Raw genomic sequence first — 19,197 nt, forward strand, 5'->3', positions numbered from 1 at the left:
GGTCATTCATTTTAAAGCTCCTGGCTCAGTGTAGTACTAATAAATTAAATAGTGTGAAGCTGCGTGTATCTACAGTAGGCAGCAATGGGACAAGGGCAAGCTGTCCATCCTCCACCCGAATGACCTTCTTTAAACATGTCAAAAAGAATTCAAGCGTCCATGTGTACAGCACAGGAGGCTGCTGTGGGGAGGACGGCTCATAATAATGGCTGGAACGGAGTGACTGGAATGGCATCAAACACATGGAAACCACGTGTTGGATGTATTTGATACCATTCCACCTATTCCACTCCAGCCATTACCACGAGCCCATCCTCCCCATTAGGGGCGGCAGGCAGCCTAGTGGTTAGAGTGTTGGACTAGTAACCAAAAGGTTGCAAGATCAAATCCCCGAGCTGACAAGGTAAAAATCTGTCGTTCTGCCCCTGAACAAGGCAGTTAACCCACTGTTCCTAGGCCATCATTGAAAATAAGAACTTGTTCTTATCAATTAACTGACTTGCCTAGTTAAATAAAGGTTAAAAAAAATAGGGTGCCACCAACCTCCTGTGGTGTACACACATATTCATGAATATACACACACACACCAGAAAATACAAGTAGTGGAATGTATTTGGAAATACACTTGGAAAGTAAAGGCATGTATTTGAGAATACTCAAATACACTCCCATACCTTTAACCCAAGTGGTTTCGGTGTTTGAAATAATGTTTTTGAAATAGAAATAGGTATTTGAAAATAGTTTCAAATAGTATGCTATTTATAGGAAATTATTTGAAAATACTTTCACATACACTGTACATCCAATAGGAGTAGTTGATTCGGGCCACATCATTTGAAAATTCTCAAATACACAGAATATAAGTATTTAAATAAAAAATAACACACACACACACACACACATTTTTGCAGACACCCAAATTCAACACATTCAATGTAGCATCTCTGCTGGTGGTTTCTCCAGTGGGACCATGAACATGACATCCAGAGGACCTCTTACTGTCTGCCTGTCTGTCTGTGTCATTAGGTACCTCCCATTGAAAGAAGATACTGTACTTGTACACACATGAATGCTCCCACAGTTTTATTATTTATTCAGACTGTGTAAGGGTATCTATTTTTCTTTCATGGCTATTTTTAAGTGTACTTTTTGTACCCTGTAGTGCACCTTGAACTAACTGGATGCTCGTACACTACTTCTAATCTCTCATTGAATCCAAAGATTTAAATCTGTCTATGTGTTTTTCGGCTAAGCCAGGAGGCCAGTCAGTGCTATCTGCTCCTCCATTCCCCTCTCTCCGCTCCTTCCGTCCTCGCAAAAGGGCACATGTATTTTTGGCAGGGCAGGCCTGATTGATGGCTCCGGTCCTGGACATTTGGGTTGGAGCTCTTTGGGACCGCTCTGTACCCCCCTGGACCATACAGCTCCGTGTGGAGCTTTAAACCTCCCATCAACTTTTAAAACAGGCCTCACTTTTTATAGCCAACGCCAAGCCAGTTTGAGTCCTCAGCTGTGTGTGTGTAATTTCCAGTCTTGGTTCAGGATAGATTTTAAAAGCACCACAAAGTCCTAGCTAACATAACTGCAACTCTGGATGTATAGAAACAGAGAGAGAGGAGAGAGAAAGGCTGGAATAGGAGACGGGCATAGCAGCAACCCTCTCCACCCTTCCCAGCACCTTTATAGGTGCTTATTTTGGGTTAACATTTTTTAACTCAAAGCACAGATAGGACACATGGAAATTAATTTCCTTAGGCATTAATCATGCAAACACATTTCTTTTTATTGTGACATGGCATCACTGAGATTCAAACCTATAATCTTCTGTTATCTCTCCATGGAATTAGTCCACTGCACCACCAGGATGGAGCTAGCATGCCATGTTTTTTAAGAATACAAATCTGTTCATTTTAGTCTATTCAAACAGACCCAATTCAAAGGAAACAAGCACTCATTAAGATTGGGTGTGGCCAATTAGTGGGCACACCTGAACACATTTAAGATAGAAGATAGAGAGAGTTGTGTTGATGGTGAGAATGGGATGTACAGTTGAAGTCGGAAGTTTACATGTACTAAGGTTGGAGTCATTAAAACTCGTTTTTCAGCCACTTCACAAATTTCTTGTTATCAAACTATAGTTTTGGTAAGTCAGTTAGGACATCTACTTTGTGCATGACACCAGTCATTTTACCAACAATTGTTTACAGACAGATTATTTCACTTATAATTCACTGTATCACAATTCCAGTGGGCCAGAAGTTTACATACACTAAGTTGACTGTGCCTTTAAACAGCTTGGAAAATTCCAGAAAATGATGTCATGGCTTTAGAAGCTTCTGATAGGCTAATTGACATCATTTGAGTCAATTGGAGGTGTACCTGTGGATGTATTTCAAGGCCTACCTTCAAACTCACAGCCTCTTTGCTTGACATCATGGGAAAATCAAAAGAAATCAGCCAAGACTTCAGAAAAGAAATTGTAGACCTCCACAAGTCTGGTTCATCCTTGGGAGCAATTTCCAAATGCCTAAAGGTACCACGTTCATCTGTACAAACAATAGTACGCAAGTATAAACACCATGGGACCACACAGCCGTCATACCTCTCAGGAAGGAGACGCTTTCTGTCTCCTAGAGATGAACGGACATTGGTGCGAAAGTACAAATCAATCCCAGAACAACAGCAAAGGACCCTGTGAAGATGCTGGAGGAAACAGATACAAAAGTATCTATATCCACAGTAAAACAAGTCATATATCGACATAACCTGAAAGGCCGCTCAGCAAGGAAGAAGCCACTGCTCCAAAACCGTCATAAAAAAGCCAGACTACGGTTTGCAACTGCACATGGGGACAAAAATCTTATTTTTTTGAGAAATGTCCTCTGGTCTGATGAAACAAAAATATAAATGTTTGGCCATAATGACCATTGTTATGTTAGGAGGAAAAAGGGGGAGGCTTGCAAGCTGAAGAACACCATCCCAACCATGAAGTACGTGGGTGGCAGCCTCATGTTGTGGGGGTGCTTTGCTGCAGGAGAGACTAGTGCACTTCACAATATAGATGGCATCATGCGGAAGGAAAATGATGTGGATATATTGAAGCAATATCAAGGAGGCCTACAAACCTGACTCAGTTACACCAGCTCTGTCAGGAGGAATGGGCCAAAATTCACCCAACTTATTGTGGGAAGCTTGTGGAAGGCTACCCAAAATGTTTGACCCAAGTTAAACAATTTAAAGGCAATGCTACCAAATACTAATTGAGTGTATGTAAACTTCTGAATCACTGGGAATGTGATGAAAGAAATAAAAGCTGAAATAAATCATTCTCTCTTCTATTATTCTGACATTTCACATTCTTAAAATAAAGTGGTGATCCTAACTGACCTAAGACAGGGAATTTTTGCTTGGATTAAATGTCAGGAATTGTGAAAATCTGAGTTCAAATGTATTTGGCTTATGTGTATGTAAACTTCTGACTTCAACTGTATTTGAGAAAATTCCAAATATCAAACCAGTAGGATAAGTTTTCTAGAACACTACCAACATTTAAATTAAAAGTAACCATGTTTGAACTTTTAGGAAACGTTCTGTTTTTTTGTTGTTGTCAAGTTCCTTAAAGGGATACTTTGGGAGTTTAGAAGTGAGCCCCTTTATCTACTTCCCCAGAGTCAGATGAATTTGTGGATACAATTTGTATGTCTTTGTGTCCAATATGTAGTAAGTTAGAGGTACTGTTGTTTAGAAAGCCAATGCTAACTAGCGTTAGCGCAATGACTGGAAGTCTATGGGTATCTGCTAGTTCCAGTCATTGCGCTAATGCTAGTTAGCAATTGCACTAGTGCTAGTTAGCAACTTCCTTCAAACTGCACAAAGAGACATAAAAATGGTATCCATGAGCATCTGACTCTGGGAAAGTTTATAAAGGGCTTCACTGCCAAAATCCTGAAGTATCCCTTTAAATGTACTGAGAAAATTCCAAAGCCAAGCAACTATCCTGCACCATTCCCATAAAGTTGTGGGAAGGTTGTATGCAAAATAACCATAGGACAACCACGCTCTCACCATGCTCTAATAAACATGGTTCTCAGAATGTTATGTGCTAGCTGAGAGCCAATTTTGGGTTGTTGCTAGTTACAGGTCAGGATTTTTTGTGTTTCATATCAACTGCTCTTGAAGAATGAGAAGGGTTTGGTTGTTGGATAGATGATAGGATTAGTGGTTGGTAGGATTATGATAGGTGGTAGGTGATAGTCTGACACGGATTGTTGTTGTTCTTATGTGATTTCCACCCCTAATGTATCTGAACACACACACATACACAAACACATACATACTTGAATTTGTATTTGGATCTACAATGAAATAAAGGGTTAGGCTTACAAGTGGCACACACACACTAACACACACACACATTTATCTTGGGGCAGCAAGTACCAGGTGGAGACCCTTAAGGAACTATTCTGGGTCTCCATATCTCTTCACTTCAGAGCAGCACATGAGGGAGTGCTTCGTCCAACCAATCCCAGTCCTGAGCTGAGCCTCCTGACGGGACGGAAAGTAGAATTCCGTCTCCGTGTCAATATCCCCCTGAGCTGGATTGCCAGCTGTTCCCCTCTCGAAACACACACCCTGCCAACATTCCACAGCGCTGATGTCACCTGGCTGTTCCCCCATCAACCCTGACTACGTCAGAAATGCGTTCCTACAGATTAGCTGGTCAAAAGTAGGCTACATGAAAAGTGCAATACTGTTAGTATGTGTTAGTGCAGGTTTTCAGTGAATTTATGTAAATCACAAAGCTCATCTGCAGAAAAATTCTCAGCAACAAAAGAAGGATCAAATTAAGATCTTACATCTGTACATGTGTGTATCCCTTGTAACCATAGTCCTGTAATCCTGAGATTCAGCAAGTCTTGGAGGACAATGGAAATAAATAAAAAGCATATTTATAGTTAAAAGTAGATCTAAATGGCATCTTAAAATCTGTGTGTGTACCCCTTGTAACCCTAACCCTGTATTTCTTGCAAATGTGTGTGTTTGACTGTGTTTGTTTGACTCTGTGTGTTTGTATCTGTACGTGTGTTTGCGTGTTTCTGAGGAGAAAGGGAGAGATCGACTAAAAGTAAAATAGATTCAGAAAGAGAGTGAGCGGGAACATTTTTTATTTTTTAAATGGAGAAGCAGACAGGGTGAGACAGATAGAGAGCAACAATGATACAGTAGGTATGTGAGCCATGCACACAGATCATCGCTACTGCTAATCCCTAGCCTCTACTGTCCCTAGCCTCTGCTATGACTTGACCGGGCTCTCATCGTGGCTCTATCGCTGGCAGTCGCAGCCATGGGGGGATAGCGGGTGCGAATGCCAATCTAGAAGGCTCTAAGTACTGAGTTCTGGCACTGAATGATAGCATTGGAACAGTTTGGTTGTCCCACTACTAACTCCCTGATCTCAAAAGGCCCTGTTTGGGGCTATATTAGGATGTAAGAGGAGTGGGGGACATTGGGGTGACTGATTACAAATCCAAAATAGCTCCAGGACTTAAGGCTTGTCTCTCCACACCTCTCAGTTAGACCCACGCGCTGAGCCCCAGTGCCACTAAAGACTACAGTCACAATTGGGACTTATGGAGACCCAGAGATGAATAGGAATAATACGATTCCCAGACCAAATGTCCAATGTTGTAATTGTCGGGGGGAGGGGGGGGATCAAAATGGCTCTGTTTATTTGTTCTTGGGGGGGTTAAAGAAGACCTAAAGCTGTACTTTTGTTTGTATCCACAAGGTGGACCATGTTTTCAATTTGCTCATCTGGTCATTTAAGGCTATGCTAGATTCTAAGGCTATGTTCCTGGTGCCATTTTGGGCCTGTAGCAAATTCCAGTTTGTTGTCCCCCACTATGAAATCAGGAAGGGGACTGTCCGTCCGCTAGTCACACACTATATCTCAGATAACACTGGCCAGATTTTGACAAAACTTGGGTGAGTGATGCATCTTGCCATAGAGATCCAGCATTTACAAAATTACACTGATTACTATAGCCCAAGGCGGGAGCAATAGTAATTAACTGAAACGTGTGAGTCACACCAGAGAGGAAGAGGCGAAGCGAGAGGGATAACTGGGCCCAAAATCTGTCTTCTCCAGTAGATGGCATTTTATTTGGCACATGACATGGAGTACAGGGAGTGGATTAGCTAAAGAGACTGCAGGGCACGACAATCAGGGCTGCTTGCTGGCCCGGGCAACATCTGCCGAGTTCACTGGGCCAGTTAATAAAGCTTTCATTCACACTTGTTATCAACCAGCATTCCCTCTCTGTCTCGAGTGAGCCCCGCCTCAGTCCTGGATACGTCCTGGATACTCCCACCAGACCCGTCTCAGCGGAGGCGGGAAGCCCATCAACGCATTCAAAAGTCCTTCACCTGCTTTTCACAGCGATGTCAATAATAAAAGTAACCACGGGAAGCGTGTTGGCCATTCGAATGCATTAGCAAAAATCATAATAACATTTCTTAACAGGGCCATGAGCCGTGCCCACATCATTTACTGTTCCTGATTTAACTTACATTTGTTTTACAGGTTATTTTATTGTGTGCTCTTTTAGATTCTGCCTATTGTGTAGTAATGGGGCCGTAGTTAAGCGTGTTCTGTTTCTCTTTTATATAGGGTCACAAAGGTGTTGACAGAACCGAAGACAAAAACGTTGCTGCTGTGTTGGAGAATGGACATCACAAAGACCAAGGTTTAAACACACACCAGTGTTGGGGTCAATTCAGTTGAAAATTCGAAGTTATTATTCAAGATTTTAGAAAACAATTTCAATTAGGGAATTGAATTGAAAGTGAAGCCTCATGCATGTCTGCTACCTCCCATTCAGTCAGTGGTCAGGAGGCAGAGGAGCACAAGCCTCATCTCCCCGTCAGTGCTATGACCAGGACTTGTCCCGAGTCACCAACTGGCCCCAGACGAGCCTCAGTGGAGCTCAAGTCTCCCGGTCATTTATTAGCAGGTGTCACCTCACCCAAAGCAAGACCAGATTTTTTGTTTAAATCTGGTTAGTAAAATAACTGTAATATAATATAGCTAGCTATATGTTACATATTTGTTTACTTACCTTGTAAGCAGGCTATTGATATTTTTGTAATCCTCATTGTATGTACACTCCTAACAAATCAGACGACTCATCATTCGGCGAGCCACATCTTCCCTGCACTGCCATAACCAAAACAGACTCCCCAACTGGCCCAAAACCGCCAGCACAATCTCCTGCTTTGGCCAGGAAATCTCCTGCTTCAACACCAAAGTCTCCTGCCTACCCAATAGCTGACGTCACCACTCCCAAAACAGCACTTGATGCTCTGTTTAGTTCTGGTGAGTAGAACATGGATTGGACTCTCTACCCTTAAAGGGATAGTTCACCCAAATTCCAAAAAGTAATTTTGGATTTTGTGCAAAAGTCTAGTAATTTTGTGGTGAACTGTCCCCCTAAGATGTGTTTTGAAGAATCAACCTTTATTATTAATAAAGGTAAATGAAGGAACATATCCATGGCTGACTTTGTTGACATGTGTTGATTGTTTCAGCACCAGCATTGAAGAGAGAGACCCCTGTATCAATGCGTACATTTACCCTTCCAGGCTTATCACAAGGATCAGGTACATCATATTTTTTGCTTTCAGTGGGCCTAGATTGTAACATGTAGTCATTTCTGCCAGATTGGGAATCTGTGTCTGTCATCTACTCTCATTGACACCTGGCCAGGTTCAAATAGTACTTGTTTTCTTTCAAATACTTGTTGATTATGCCGGCCTGGAATGCCAAATGTACAATGTTTCCATTGGTTTCATTGCAGCAGTCAAGCTCAATCAAGTGCAGCTAAAGTATTTGATATAAAACGAATACTGGTTGAACTTAGGTCTGGTTGACACAATCCATCTGACCTGAGGTCACCCTCTAGTCCAAATCACACCTTGCATGCAAGCTAAACTTTACCAGTAAACATTTTCTCCTCTTCTGTCTATTCTCACCCAATCAGAGAGTTTTTCTGGACAACAAACGCAAGTGAGGTCACCAGTCAGCAGTCATGCAGTACAGAAGGAGAACATCTCCGTATCTCTGGCTCCACCTCATACCCCTGTCAGTGCCTTGAGCAGAACTAGCCCAGAGTCACCATCTGCACCTGCCCCAAATCAGTCCCCTGCCCCCCCATCATGGGCTCCTGCTGCACCAACTCAGTCCCCTGCCCCCCCATCATGGGCTCCTGCTGCCCCAACTCAGTCCCCTGCCCCCCCATCATGGGCTCCTGCTGCCCCAACTCAGTCCCCTGCCCCCCCATCATGGGCTCCTGCTGCCCCAACTCAGTCCCCTGCCCCCCCATCATGGGCTCCTGCTGCCCCAACTCAGTCCCCTGCCCCCCCATCATGGGCTCCTGCTGCCCCAACTCAGTCCCCTGCCACCCCATCATGGGCTCCTGCTGCCCCAACTCAGTCCCCTGCCACCCCATCATGGGCTCCTGCTGCCCCAACTCAGTCCCCTGCCACCCTAACTCAATCTTCTGCAGCACCAACTCAGGCTCCTGCAGCCCCTCCATCTCCTTCCCCTGCACCCAAAACACCTAGTCAACCAGTATTTGAGGATACCCCACCCAAAGCATTGGGAGAATTTCCTTTCAAACGTGGTGAACGTGGTAAGGGACACAAGGACTCTCTCTCTACTATCTCTTTTCCGTTTCCGACTTAGTTCTTTCACATTTCTTTATCTGATCTCCAGTTCTATTTCAGTTTCTTTCTCTTCTTTCGTTCTTTTACAGTAGCACCTGCAGTTAAGGCAGCGAGCCCGAGTCTAACGCGTAGCATGAGCTTTCCAGCAACCACAGGTAAAACTAGGAACTGGGCCCGAATTTGCAAAATCTTCTTCAGAATAATGTTCTTCTTAATTGTGAACTTAAGTTAAGCAAAGTTGCTATTCCTTAATAAGGTGCTTACGTTATTTCTTATGCTTCTCATTAAGCAAAAAGTTCAGAGGAAATTAGATTCTTGAAAATAAAGATATTGGATTTCTTCTTGGAAATGTTCTTAATTCCAAGATAGCTAAACCCTAGTCTTAAAAACTCTGGGCAGTGAGAGAATAAGCTAATGAAAGCAATTGAACATGTTTAATTCACTCACAAACTTCATCTGAAAGTTTCAGTATTGATTATTTTAAACCCAAGAACATCTCAGTAATAAATATGCTAGCATTTTTAGATTGCTAGCTAGACCGGTTGTCAAGCAACAATCATAAGAAGATAGTTAAGAAGTTCACTAGAAGATATTTGAGAAGTTTGTGAGAAAAATAATGAATTCTTAAAAAATGTTAGTTTGCACTTACAAACTATCTTATGAACTCCTTAGTTTTTTGTTAAGAAGCTTGTTTTTGTGTAAAGTGTTTTGTGAATCTTTGTTCATTGTGTGTTTTGTCTGCCTTTGCCTCTCTTAGTCTTTTGTTCATTGTCAGGTTAACATTGTCCTCTCTCTTTCTGTCTCTCTCCCCCTCTCTGTCTGTCTCTTTCTTTCTCTCTATGTGATGTGCAGAAAAACTCCTACCCCCGAGAAAAGTGCCTCCCCCTGGCACAGACAGGTCAGTCCTTGACGAATTATAAAACATATCAAATGAGACACTATTCAAATACATGTAAATCACAACCATATAAACCTGGCATTTTAGTATTTATTCAGAAGCTCAATGATGTATATTTTTACATAATCTTTAGGAGCCTGGACAAGTTTGGCTGTTCGGACAAGTTTGGTGGTCCAAATAAGTTTGGTGGTCCAAACAAGTTTGGCGGTCCAAACAAGTTAGGTGGTTCGGACAGGCTTGGTGGGCTGGACAAGTTTGGGGGCGGTGGGGAGCGGAAACTGCAGAGGTCACAAACGCTGCCTCGCAACCTCGGGATGCAGAGCAAACGGTCTCTGTTTGAGAGTTTGGCCTCTGAGTGTGACAGGTACAAAAGGCGCAGTCAGTCACCCTGACTTCACCCATTGTCTCTCTTGCCCGACTTAGCTAGCTATTACTCCCTATTGAGTAATTGCTAAACCCTAGGTTTTGAGGTTATGAGACCATAACCCTACTCCTATCAACCCAGTACTTTGTGTTGAGCGTCAATAAAAGCCAACAGGCCCTTAGAATCACATTTGACATGTTCCTCAACCCTTTATTACATGTATATTATCACTATCATTGTGTGATAAGTCAGACAGTTGGGTCCTGTTTATATGCCACTTAGCGAACACTGTTGTCCAAAGTGACTTAAAGTATAGTGTGTGCATACATTTGTAGTGTGTGTGTAAAGAATCCCTTTGGGAATTGAACCCATTACCTTGGTGTTCCTAGAACCATGTTCTTACCAAGTGAACTACACAGCCACAAACAATTGACCACCTCTATGTTCCACTCTGCAGGTCCAAGGCTGCAGGCTCCAAGCCCAAACTGCAGCGCTCCCAGAGTTTTAACAGCGCCAGCAGCATCAAGGCAATGCTCCTGGAGTGGTGCCGATCCAAAACTTTTAGCTACCAGGTGAGTCAAGCCCTAGTCCCTTGTGACAGACTGTTCACAATGTGATAAATGTTAGCTAGCACACATGAGATTTGATTCTGGTTTCCAGCAATTTGTCCATTTCAGTTCTTCCCAGGGCTTTAGACAGCTTAAGAGGCTCCATATTATCATACCATAAACTTTTGTTCATAACTGGACCATGTGTGTTATGTGACTGGAAGATTTACCAGCAAATGTGGCCTTTAAAGTTAGTCAATATATAGGAATACATAAGTTTTTAACTGGTCTTCTATGGAAATAACATTGCATTTGGCTCCTACCATTTTCTCCTCCATCAGAACATAGACATCCAGAACTTCTCATCCAGCTGGTGTGATGGAATGGCATTCGCTGCCCTGGTCCACTCCTTCTTCCCCCTGGAGTTTGACTACAACACACTGAATCCTGCCAATCGCAAACACAACTTTGAAGTGGCCTTCACCACAGCAGAGTAAGTGTGTATGTGTGTGTGTGTGTTGGGGGTAATACCTCAAGGAGGAGATCCTGGGACAAGTCTGTGGCATACAGTGTTATAATATATATGTATTAGAAACCTTATCTTTAAATATTGTGGGTAATATTTTTTATTTTCTCTTTCTCCTTCTGTCTCTCAGGGAGCAGGCTGACTGTGTGCGTCTCATTGAGGTAGAGGATATGATGGTGATGGGTAACAAACCAGACCCCATGTGTATCTTCACCTACGTCCAGTCCCTCTACAACCACCTCAAGAAGTTTGAGTGACAGTCCTGTGCAGAGGCGATCACCCCATCACCAGGCACACTGACACTTCGTCAACGAGCCAATGCACTACTCCCTACTTTCGATAACTGTATATAACGATTGTGCTTGTACAATTCTATTTGAATTTGTTTTGTCAAGTAATAATGTGCTGTGCATATGGTTTGGGGCTCTTATTTTGCCTCCTTTAGAAAATAGAGGTAGTGAATTGGGGAAAAGATTGTAGTTTTACAAATGTATTTTTTAACACAGAGAGCCACCTGCTGGTTATTTTCTAGTGGTGTAATTAGGATTCAATGTAGATCATAAAATACATTTCTAAAATAGTGTTTGTCATGCATGAAGCTAGCAAAACACCTGAAAGACAATTTAAAATTCAAGTTGTAAAGAAAGTGGGAAGAAAGTGAAATTGAAAGAAGTGAAAATGCAAAGAAAGGTGGCAGGAACAACTTGTTAGTTGTACGCGCTGGTCTTGAATCAGTTTGGCCTTCTGCTAATGCCATTGGACTTAAGGCATTTTTGAAGGACTGTCTTGCAGTGAGATCATGATATTTACAGGTATGTTGATGTTTAAAAGACGTCTGTTTTTATGTAATAAAAAGTCCAGATTGTCAGTGTTACAAATAAACAGCTGTATCTACAAATTGTATTCAATGTCAAACAAATGTATTGGATTAGCTTTTATTTCAACTGTATTAAAATAATAGTGATGTACACTATTTATCACTTTCTGAATTAGGTAATGGGTTATTATATCTTGGGAATGAAACCAGCCAGAGTGGAGCTTATGCCGCGTTCACGTGCTAGTCTGAACTAGGAAACTCTGAAATTACCAAATTGCTAACTGGTTGAACACGGCATGTGTATAACTCAGTGGTATAACTACGACCAGTTAGCAAGTCGGAAATGTCTGAGTTTCCTAGTTCAGACTAACACTTGAACACAGCATCAAACCAGCGACCATTTGGTTACAGGCACACTATCCCCTAGCCTACACCTTTCAAGGTGTTGTCACTTGTTTCCATAGCCACAAAGTCATAAACCCTGCCTATTTCGACACTTTCTCTTCTTAAAATTAGATTTTAAACCTTAATCCTAACCTTAACTACACTACTAACCATATCCCTAACCTTAATTAAGACCAAAAGGCACTTTTTTTAATGTATTTCTACGATATATATAGACAATTTTGACTTGGTAGCTATGAATCTCGTTGAAATCCTCTCAAATATAGTCATTGATACACACGTCACACCCCAATGTGAACAGAGGCCAGAGTGTAACGGCTGTCGTGGTGAATGGATGACCAAAACGCAGACGGGATGTGAATGCCCATCTTACTATTTAATTAGAATAAAATGAACACCAAGAAACAATAGACCGACAGGACCCGTTAGCAGGCTAACATAAAGCAGTGCTAAACCCACAAACCCCATGTGAAAAACACACTCCTAATATATGACTCCCAATCAGGAACAACAATACCCAGCTGTTCCTGATCAGGATTCACAAGACTAACACAGAAACAAACATACTAGAAAACACATACAGACTTCTTCTGCCACGTCCTGACCAAAATACTACACAACTACTCCCTCTGCTGGTCAGGACGTGACACAGAGATGACAAATAGGTACCAGAGTGAGTTGGTGACTACTACTATTGTGTGTCGTGTGTAGATGGTGGTGGGAAGTACATTGATCATTCCTAGGTGCATATATTTATTTATTTATTTATTCATTTAACCTTTATTTAACTAGGCAAGTAAAAATGAAAAATCACATTTACATAGTTATTCAGACCCTTTGCTATACAGTAAGACTCAAAATTGAGCACGTTTCCATTGATCATCCTTGAGATGTTTCTACAACTTGATTAGAGTCCACCTGTGGTAGATTCAATTGATTGGACATGATTTGGAAAGGCACACACCTGTCTATATAGGGTTCCACAGTTGACATGATGGTGCCGGAGGGGATGGCTGCTGTTTTATCGACTCTTATCCAACCATGCTATTTTGTTTGTTTTTTCGCGTTGTTCGTAACTTGTTTTGTACATAATGTTGCTGCTACTGTCCCTTATGACCGAAAAGAGCTTCTGGACATCAGAACTGTGATTACTCAGATTAGACAGAGTTTTTCTTCAGTGAGTTGGATGGGAGGGAGATACTACAGACACCCGACCAGGCCAAGATCCCCATCATTTGCTGGAGAAGGAAACAGATTTTGCGGATGCCTGATGTCTCAAGTTTTGAGAGAGCGTGCAATTGGTATGCTGATTGCAGTTATGTCCACCAGAGCTGATGCCAGATAATTGAATGTTAATTTCTCTACCGTAAGCCGCCTCCAACATCGTTTTAGAGAATTTGGCAGTACGTCCAACCGGCCTCACAACAGCAGACCACATCTAACAATGCCTGCCCAGGACCTCCACATCCGGTTTCTTCACCTCCAGGATAGTCTGAGACCAGCCACTCAGACAGCTGATGAAACTGGGTTTGCACAACCAAAGCATTTCTGCCCAAACTGTCTCAGGGAAGCTCATTTGCTTGTTCGTCGTTCTCATCAGGGTCATGACCTGACTGCAGTTTGGCGTCGAACCAACTTCAGTGGGCAAATGCTAACCTTCGATGGCCACTGGCATGCTGGAGAAGTGTGCTTTTCACGGATTAAGAGGACAGACAGTATGTATGGCGTCGCGTGGGCGAGCTGTTTGCTGATGTCAATGTTGTGAACAGAGTTCCCCATGGTGGAGGTGGTATGGGCAGGCATAAGCTACAGGCTCAACAGCGCATGTTACATCAACGAAAAGCCAAGCTTGTCCAGCTGGCATTTGAGAGCGACCTGACAAGTACATTTCACCAGGAAGCAGAATTGAATCAGAAACTTCTTGAGGTTTAACACAGCACACGAGGAGACTGCAACTGTTCTCAATGGTAAGCTACAACCTTTATGGCCCTGTCCACCATGACTGAATTATTTATTCACTGGTTTTCTCATGTAAGCCTACTGGTTGTTTGGCTAATTCTTTTATGTAATGTATAGTTAAGGCCACATGTCTGATTTTCACACCACCCTTGTCCTTGATTGATAAATTAAGGTCACTAATTAGTAAGGAACTCCCCTCAGCTGGTTTTCTCGGTCTTAATTGAAAGGAAAAACCCAAAACCTGCAGACACTCGGCCTTCCATGGAATGAGTTTGACACCCCTGCTGTAGGCCGTTGCGTTTTACTTCAATGCATCTTTAAGATTTATCTGTGATAGTGTCATTAGGCTACTTAGCTTTGCGGGTCTAATGCTATTGATAAATATACAGATCTTCGTTATTTGATGGGTATAGGGAAAATGACCAATGTAGCTGTAACGTTCGTCGTTATAGAGGGACCAAGGCGCAGCGGAGGTTTGGTTCATCATCATTTTTATTAGAACGGTGAACCAGCAAAACAATAAACGATACCATGAACGAACAGCTTCACAGGCTACGAATAGCAATGCAAATACAATTCCCCACGAACAGCGTGGGGGAAAATGAACTTAAATGAGATCCCAATCAGAGACAACTAGCGACAGCTGTCTCTGATTGGGAAGACAGAAACCAACATAGAAATACTCCCCAATAGAGCCAACACAAGGCTCCAACGCAAAACAGAAAACAAACACAGGAAAACCACCCAACATAAACCACCCTGACCCAAAACACCTGAGTTCACCCGGTCAGGGCGTGACAGTACCCCCCCCCTCAACGGTGCGTACTCCCGGCGCACCAAACTTAAGTCTATTAGGGGGGGGAATCCGGGTGGGCGCCTCACCCTCGGTGGAGGCTCTGGCCCCGGGCGTGTTCTCCCCCCCGCCTCCACCTTAGCCCTACCTCTCTGGCCCGGACTGGACCACTGTGGAGCGGCATGCCCAGGCTCTGGAGCGGAGCCGTCGCCCGGAACAGGATTGGGCACCGGTGGACCGGACCCGGGCCGTGCCGGACTGGGAACACGCACCACTGGTTTGGTGCGGGCAGCAGGGACGGGCCGGACAGGACTGGGGACACGCACCACTGACTTGGTGCGGGGAGCAGGGACGGGCCGGACAGGACTGGGGACACGCACCACTAACCTGGTGCGGGGAGCAGGAACGGGCCGGACAGGACTGGGAACACGCACCTCTGACTTGGTGCGGGGAGCAGGAACGGGCCGGACAGGACTGGGGACACGCACCACTAACCTGGTGCGGGGAGCAGGAACGGGCCGGACAGGACTGGGGACACGCACCACTAACCTGGTGCGGGGAGCAGGGACGGGCCGGACAGGACTGGGGACACGCACCACTGACTTGGTGCGGGGAGCAGGGACGGGCCGGACAGGACTGGGGACACGCACCACTAACCTGGTGCGGGGAGCAGGAACGGGCCGGACAGGACTGGGGACACGCACCACTGACTTGGTGCGGGGAGCAGGGACGGGCCGGACAGGACTGGGGACACGCACCACTAACCTGGTGCGGGGAGCAGGAACGGGCCGGACAGGACTGGGGACACGCACCACTAACCTGGTGCGGGGAGCAGGAACGGGCCGGACAGGACTGGGGACACGCACCACTAACCTGGTGCGGGGAGCAGGGACGGGCCAGACAGGACTGTGAACACGTACTGGTGCCCTGAAGCGTGGAGCCGGTTTAGCCACTCGTCCCGGCTGGATTCCCATCTTAGCACGGCATGTGCTGGGTCTGTCCACCGGACGCACTGGGCTGTGCGGGCGCACTGGCGACACAGCGCGCAACTCCGCATACCAGGGCTCCTCCTCCAGATCTTCCCTCTGCAGGTCCTCAATCAACTGCCTCATCCTCGTCTCTTCCTCCGCCGTCATCCCCCACGAGAGCAGTGGTCTGGGCTCTTCCTCTGCCCTACCGGACCACCCCATTAGCCCCCCCCCAAAATTTTCTTGGGGCTGTTTTCCGGGCCTCCTCGACCGCCGCCTGCGACTCCGTCTACCGGCTGGCTTTTCCTCCTCGACCTGGGAGTCCGTCCGCCAGGGTCCTTTCCCCGACATGATCTCCTCCCAGGTCCAGAACTCCTTTCCCTCGCGAGCCCATCTCTCGCGCTCCTTTTCCTCCCGCTGCTTGGTCCTGGTTCGGTGGGGAATTCTGTAACGTTCGTCGTTATAGAGGGACCAAGGCGCAGCGGAGGTTTGGTTCATCATCATTTTTATTAGAACGGTGAACCAGCAAAACAATAAACGATACCATGAACGAACAGCTTCACAGGCTACGAATAGCAATGCAAATACAATTCCCCACGAACAGCGTGGGGGAAAATGAACTTAAATGAGATCCCAATCAGAGACAACTAGCGACAGCTGTCTCTGATTGGGAAGACAGAAACCAACATAGAAATACTCCCCAATAGAGCCAACACAAGGCTCCAACGCAAAACAGAAAACAAACACAGGAAAACCACCCAACATAAACCACCCTGACCCAAAACACCTGAGTTCACCCGGTCAGGGCGTGACAGTAGCCTAATTGGTTGTTGTCTGAGGTGAGTCCTGGCGCACTGTTCCTGTTTTCCTGGCTGTCCACTCTGGTGGTATTGAAATTGGCAGTGCATCTAACGTTATCCTTTTATCACCTGACTGGCGGTAGCCTTCTGTCCATGGTCCTGAATCGATGGTTATGTGTGTGGTGTACTGTTTTAATAAGGTGTGTGGGGTTTTAATAAGCGCATCTTGGCCTACCAGTCTTTGTAGGACTTCAATTAAAAATGTGTGTGCTTTCTCGTGTGCAAAATGACAGCTGTTGTGTATATGTCTGCATTTCAGATAGGCATACATTTTTGTACATGTTGTACGTCAGAGTAGTAGGACCAATACCGTGTGCAGCTTACTAAAAGAAGTATGGAAAACATTCACTCTTATCATTCATTTGCATTACACATTAGTTGTGTGATAGGCTAGTGATGTCAATACTATGACACCGCCCCCTCTAACTCTGACACAGAACATATTGCGCCACCTGGAGAAGTAGCGGATTGGTTACGCTCATTGCGTACTAGGGTTGACCCCATTTAGTTGACTGGTCGATTGTTTGGTCAATAGGCTGTTGGTCGACCAAGATTTAGCAACAACAAATAAATATCATGTCTGTGTGGACTTATCCATTGTGGAGGCCTAACATGCAGTGTGGCTCTATCACCTGGACATGTTGAAATACCATATCTTCACGCCTAGAATAAAAACCATCAGGATTCCGTCCTTAACTGTCAATTTATTGAAAGTAAATAAGAATTACAGGGGGCAGTTTGGAAAAAACGAATCCCATCCGAAACGTCCTCTGGAATAATGGACATTCTGGAGTAATAATTACATAACCAACGTTCTCTAGTAATACTAGTCCTGTGTGAATAGGTCTTTGGTCATGTGCATGTGATGCATACATGTGTCAAGTAAAGAGGGCAAGGGTTGAGGGAATAGGGAATGTTTTTCCTAAACAAATGAGGGATTTCGGTAACAGAACTATTTAGTCAGAAATGGCTAATTATGTTTCAGCTTCAGCAACACTGACAATTTGATGTTCTGTTGTGGTCGCTGCAGCAGGGATAGTCACTCAGTCTTTTCTTTTTTTTACACAATGCACAAGTCTGAGCCCGGCCTGGCACAATCAAATCATTTACTGGTCTGACTCCCTCTAGTCATAAACTCAGCAAAAAACACTTTCAGGACACTGTCTTTCAAAGATAATTAGTAAAAATCCAAATAACTTCACAGATCTTCATTGTAAAGGGTTTAAACACTGTTTCCCATGCTTGTTCAATGAACCATAGACAATTAATGAACATGCAACTGTGGAACGGTCGTTAAGACACTAACAGCTTACAGACAGTAGGCAATTAAGGTTAATCTGCGTGAATGTGCCTTATGCATGCTGCAAGGAGGCATGAGGACTGCAGATGTGGCCAGGGCAATAAATTGCAATGTCCGACAGCGCTACAGGGAGACAGAACGGACAGCTGATCGTCCTCGCAGTGGCAGACCATGTGTAACACCTGCACAGGATCAGTACATCCGAACATCACACCTGCGGGACAGGTACAGGATGGCAACAACAACTGCCCGAGTTACACCAGGAACGCACAATCCCTCCATCAGTGCTCAGACTGTCCGCAATAGGCTGAGAGAGGCTGGACTGAGGGCTTGTAGGCCTGTTGTAAGGCAGGTCCTCACCAGACATCACCGGCAACAACATCGCCTATGGGCACAAACCCACTGTCACTGGACCAGACAGGACTGGCAAAAAGTGCTATTCACCAACATGTCGCGGTTTTGTCTCACCAGGGGTGATAGTCGGATTTGCGTTTATCGTCGAAGGAATGAGCGTTACACCGAGGCCTGTACTCTGGAGTGGGATCAATTTGAAGGTGGAGGGTCCGTCATGGTCTGGGGCGGTGTGTCACAGCATCATCGGACTGAGCTTGTTGACATTGCAGGCAATCTCATCGCTGTGCGTTACAGGGAAGACATCCTCCTCCCTTATGTGGTACCCTTCCTGCAGGCTCATCCTGACATGACCCTCCAGCATGACAATGCCACCAGCCATACTGCTCGTTCTGTGCGGGATTTCCTGCAAGACAGGAATGTCAGTGTTCTGCTATGGCCAGCGAGGAGCCCGGATCAAAATGCCATTGAGCACGTCTGGGACCTGTTGGATCGGAGGGTGAGGGCTAGAGCCATTCCCCACAGAAATGTCCAGGAACATGCAGGTGCCTTGGTGGAAGACTGGGGTAACATCTCACAGCAAGAACTGGCAAATCTGGTGCAGTCCATGAGGAGGAGATGGACTGCAGTACTTAATGCAGCTGGTGGCCACACCAGATACTGACTGTTACTTTTGACGCCCCC

General features: G+C 44.8%; 1 protein-coding gene across 5 annotated transcripts in view; it reads left to right on the top strand.

Annotated features, from left to right (window-relative positions):
- The window catches only part of LOC115154105 (smoothelin-like protein 2), a 13,552-nt gene extending 1,524 nt beyond the window's left edge, over positions 1-12,028 (top strand). Inside the window, exons 3-13 of one of the 5 annotated variants that reach the window (XM_029699987.1) lie at positions 6,671-6,746; positions 6,882-7,058; positions 7,181-7,375; positions 7,588-7,659; positions 8,040-8,690; positions 8,814-8,879; positions 9,577-9,622; positions 9,756-9,986; positions 10,444-10,558; positions 10,876-11,027; positions 11,191-12,028. In XM_029699987.1, coding sequence (XP_029555847.1) covers positions 6,671-6,746; positions 6,882-7,058; positions 7,181-7,375; positions 7,588-7,659; positions 8,040-8,690; positions 8,814-8,879; positions 9,577-9,622; positions 9,756-9,986; positions 10,444-10,558; positions 10,876-11,027; positions 11,191-11,317 — 1,908 coding nt within the window. In that variant the 3' untranslated portion in view covers positions 11,318-12,028. The remainder of the gene's footprint in view (positions 1-6,670; positions 6,747-6,881; positions 7,059-7,180; positions 7,376-7,587; positions 7,660-8,039; positions 8,691-8,813; positions 8,880-9,576; positions 9,623-9,755; positions 9,987-10,443; positions 10,559-10,875; positions 11,028-11,190) is intronic. The other 4 variants (XM_029699988.1, XM_029699989.1, XM_029699990.1 and 1 more) reach the window with 4 other exon arrangements.
- The last annotated feature ends 7,169 nt before the right edge of the window (positions 12,029-19,197 follow it).

The sequence above is a fragment of the Salmo trutta genome, chromosome 19 (genome assembly GCF_901001165.1).
Source record: "Salmo trutta chromosome 19, fSalTru1.1, whole genome shotgun sequence".
NCBI classification, from domain to species: domain Eukaryota; kingdom Metazoa; phylum Chordata; class Actinopteri; order Salmoniformes; family Salmonidae; genus Salmo; species Salmo trutta.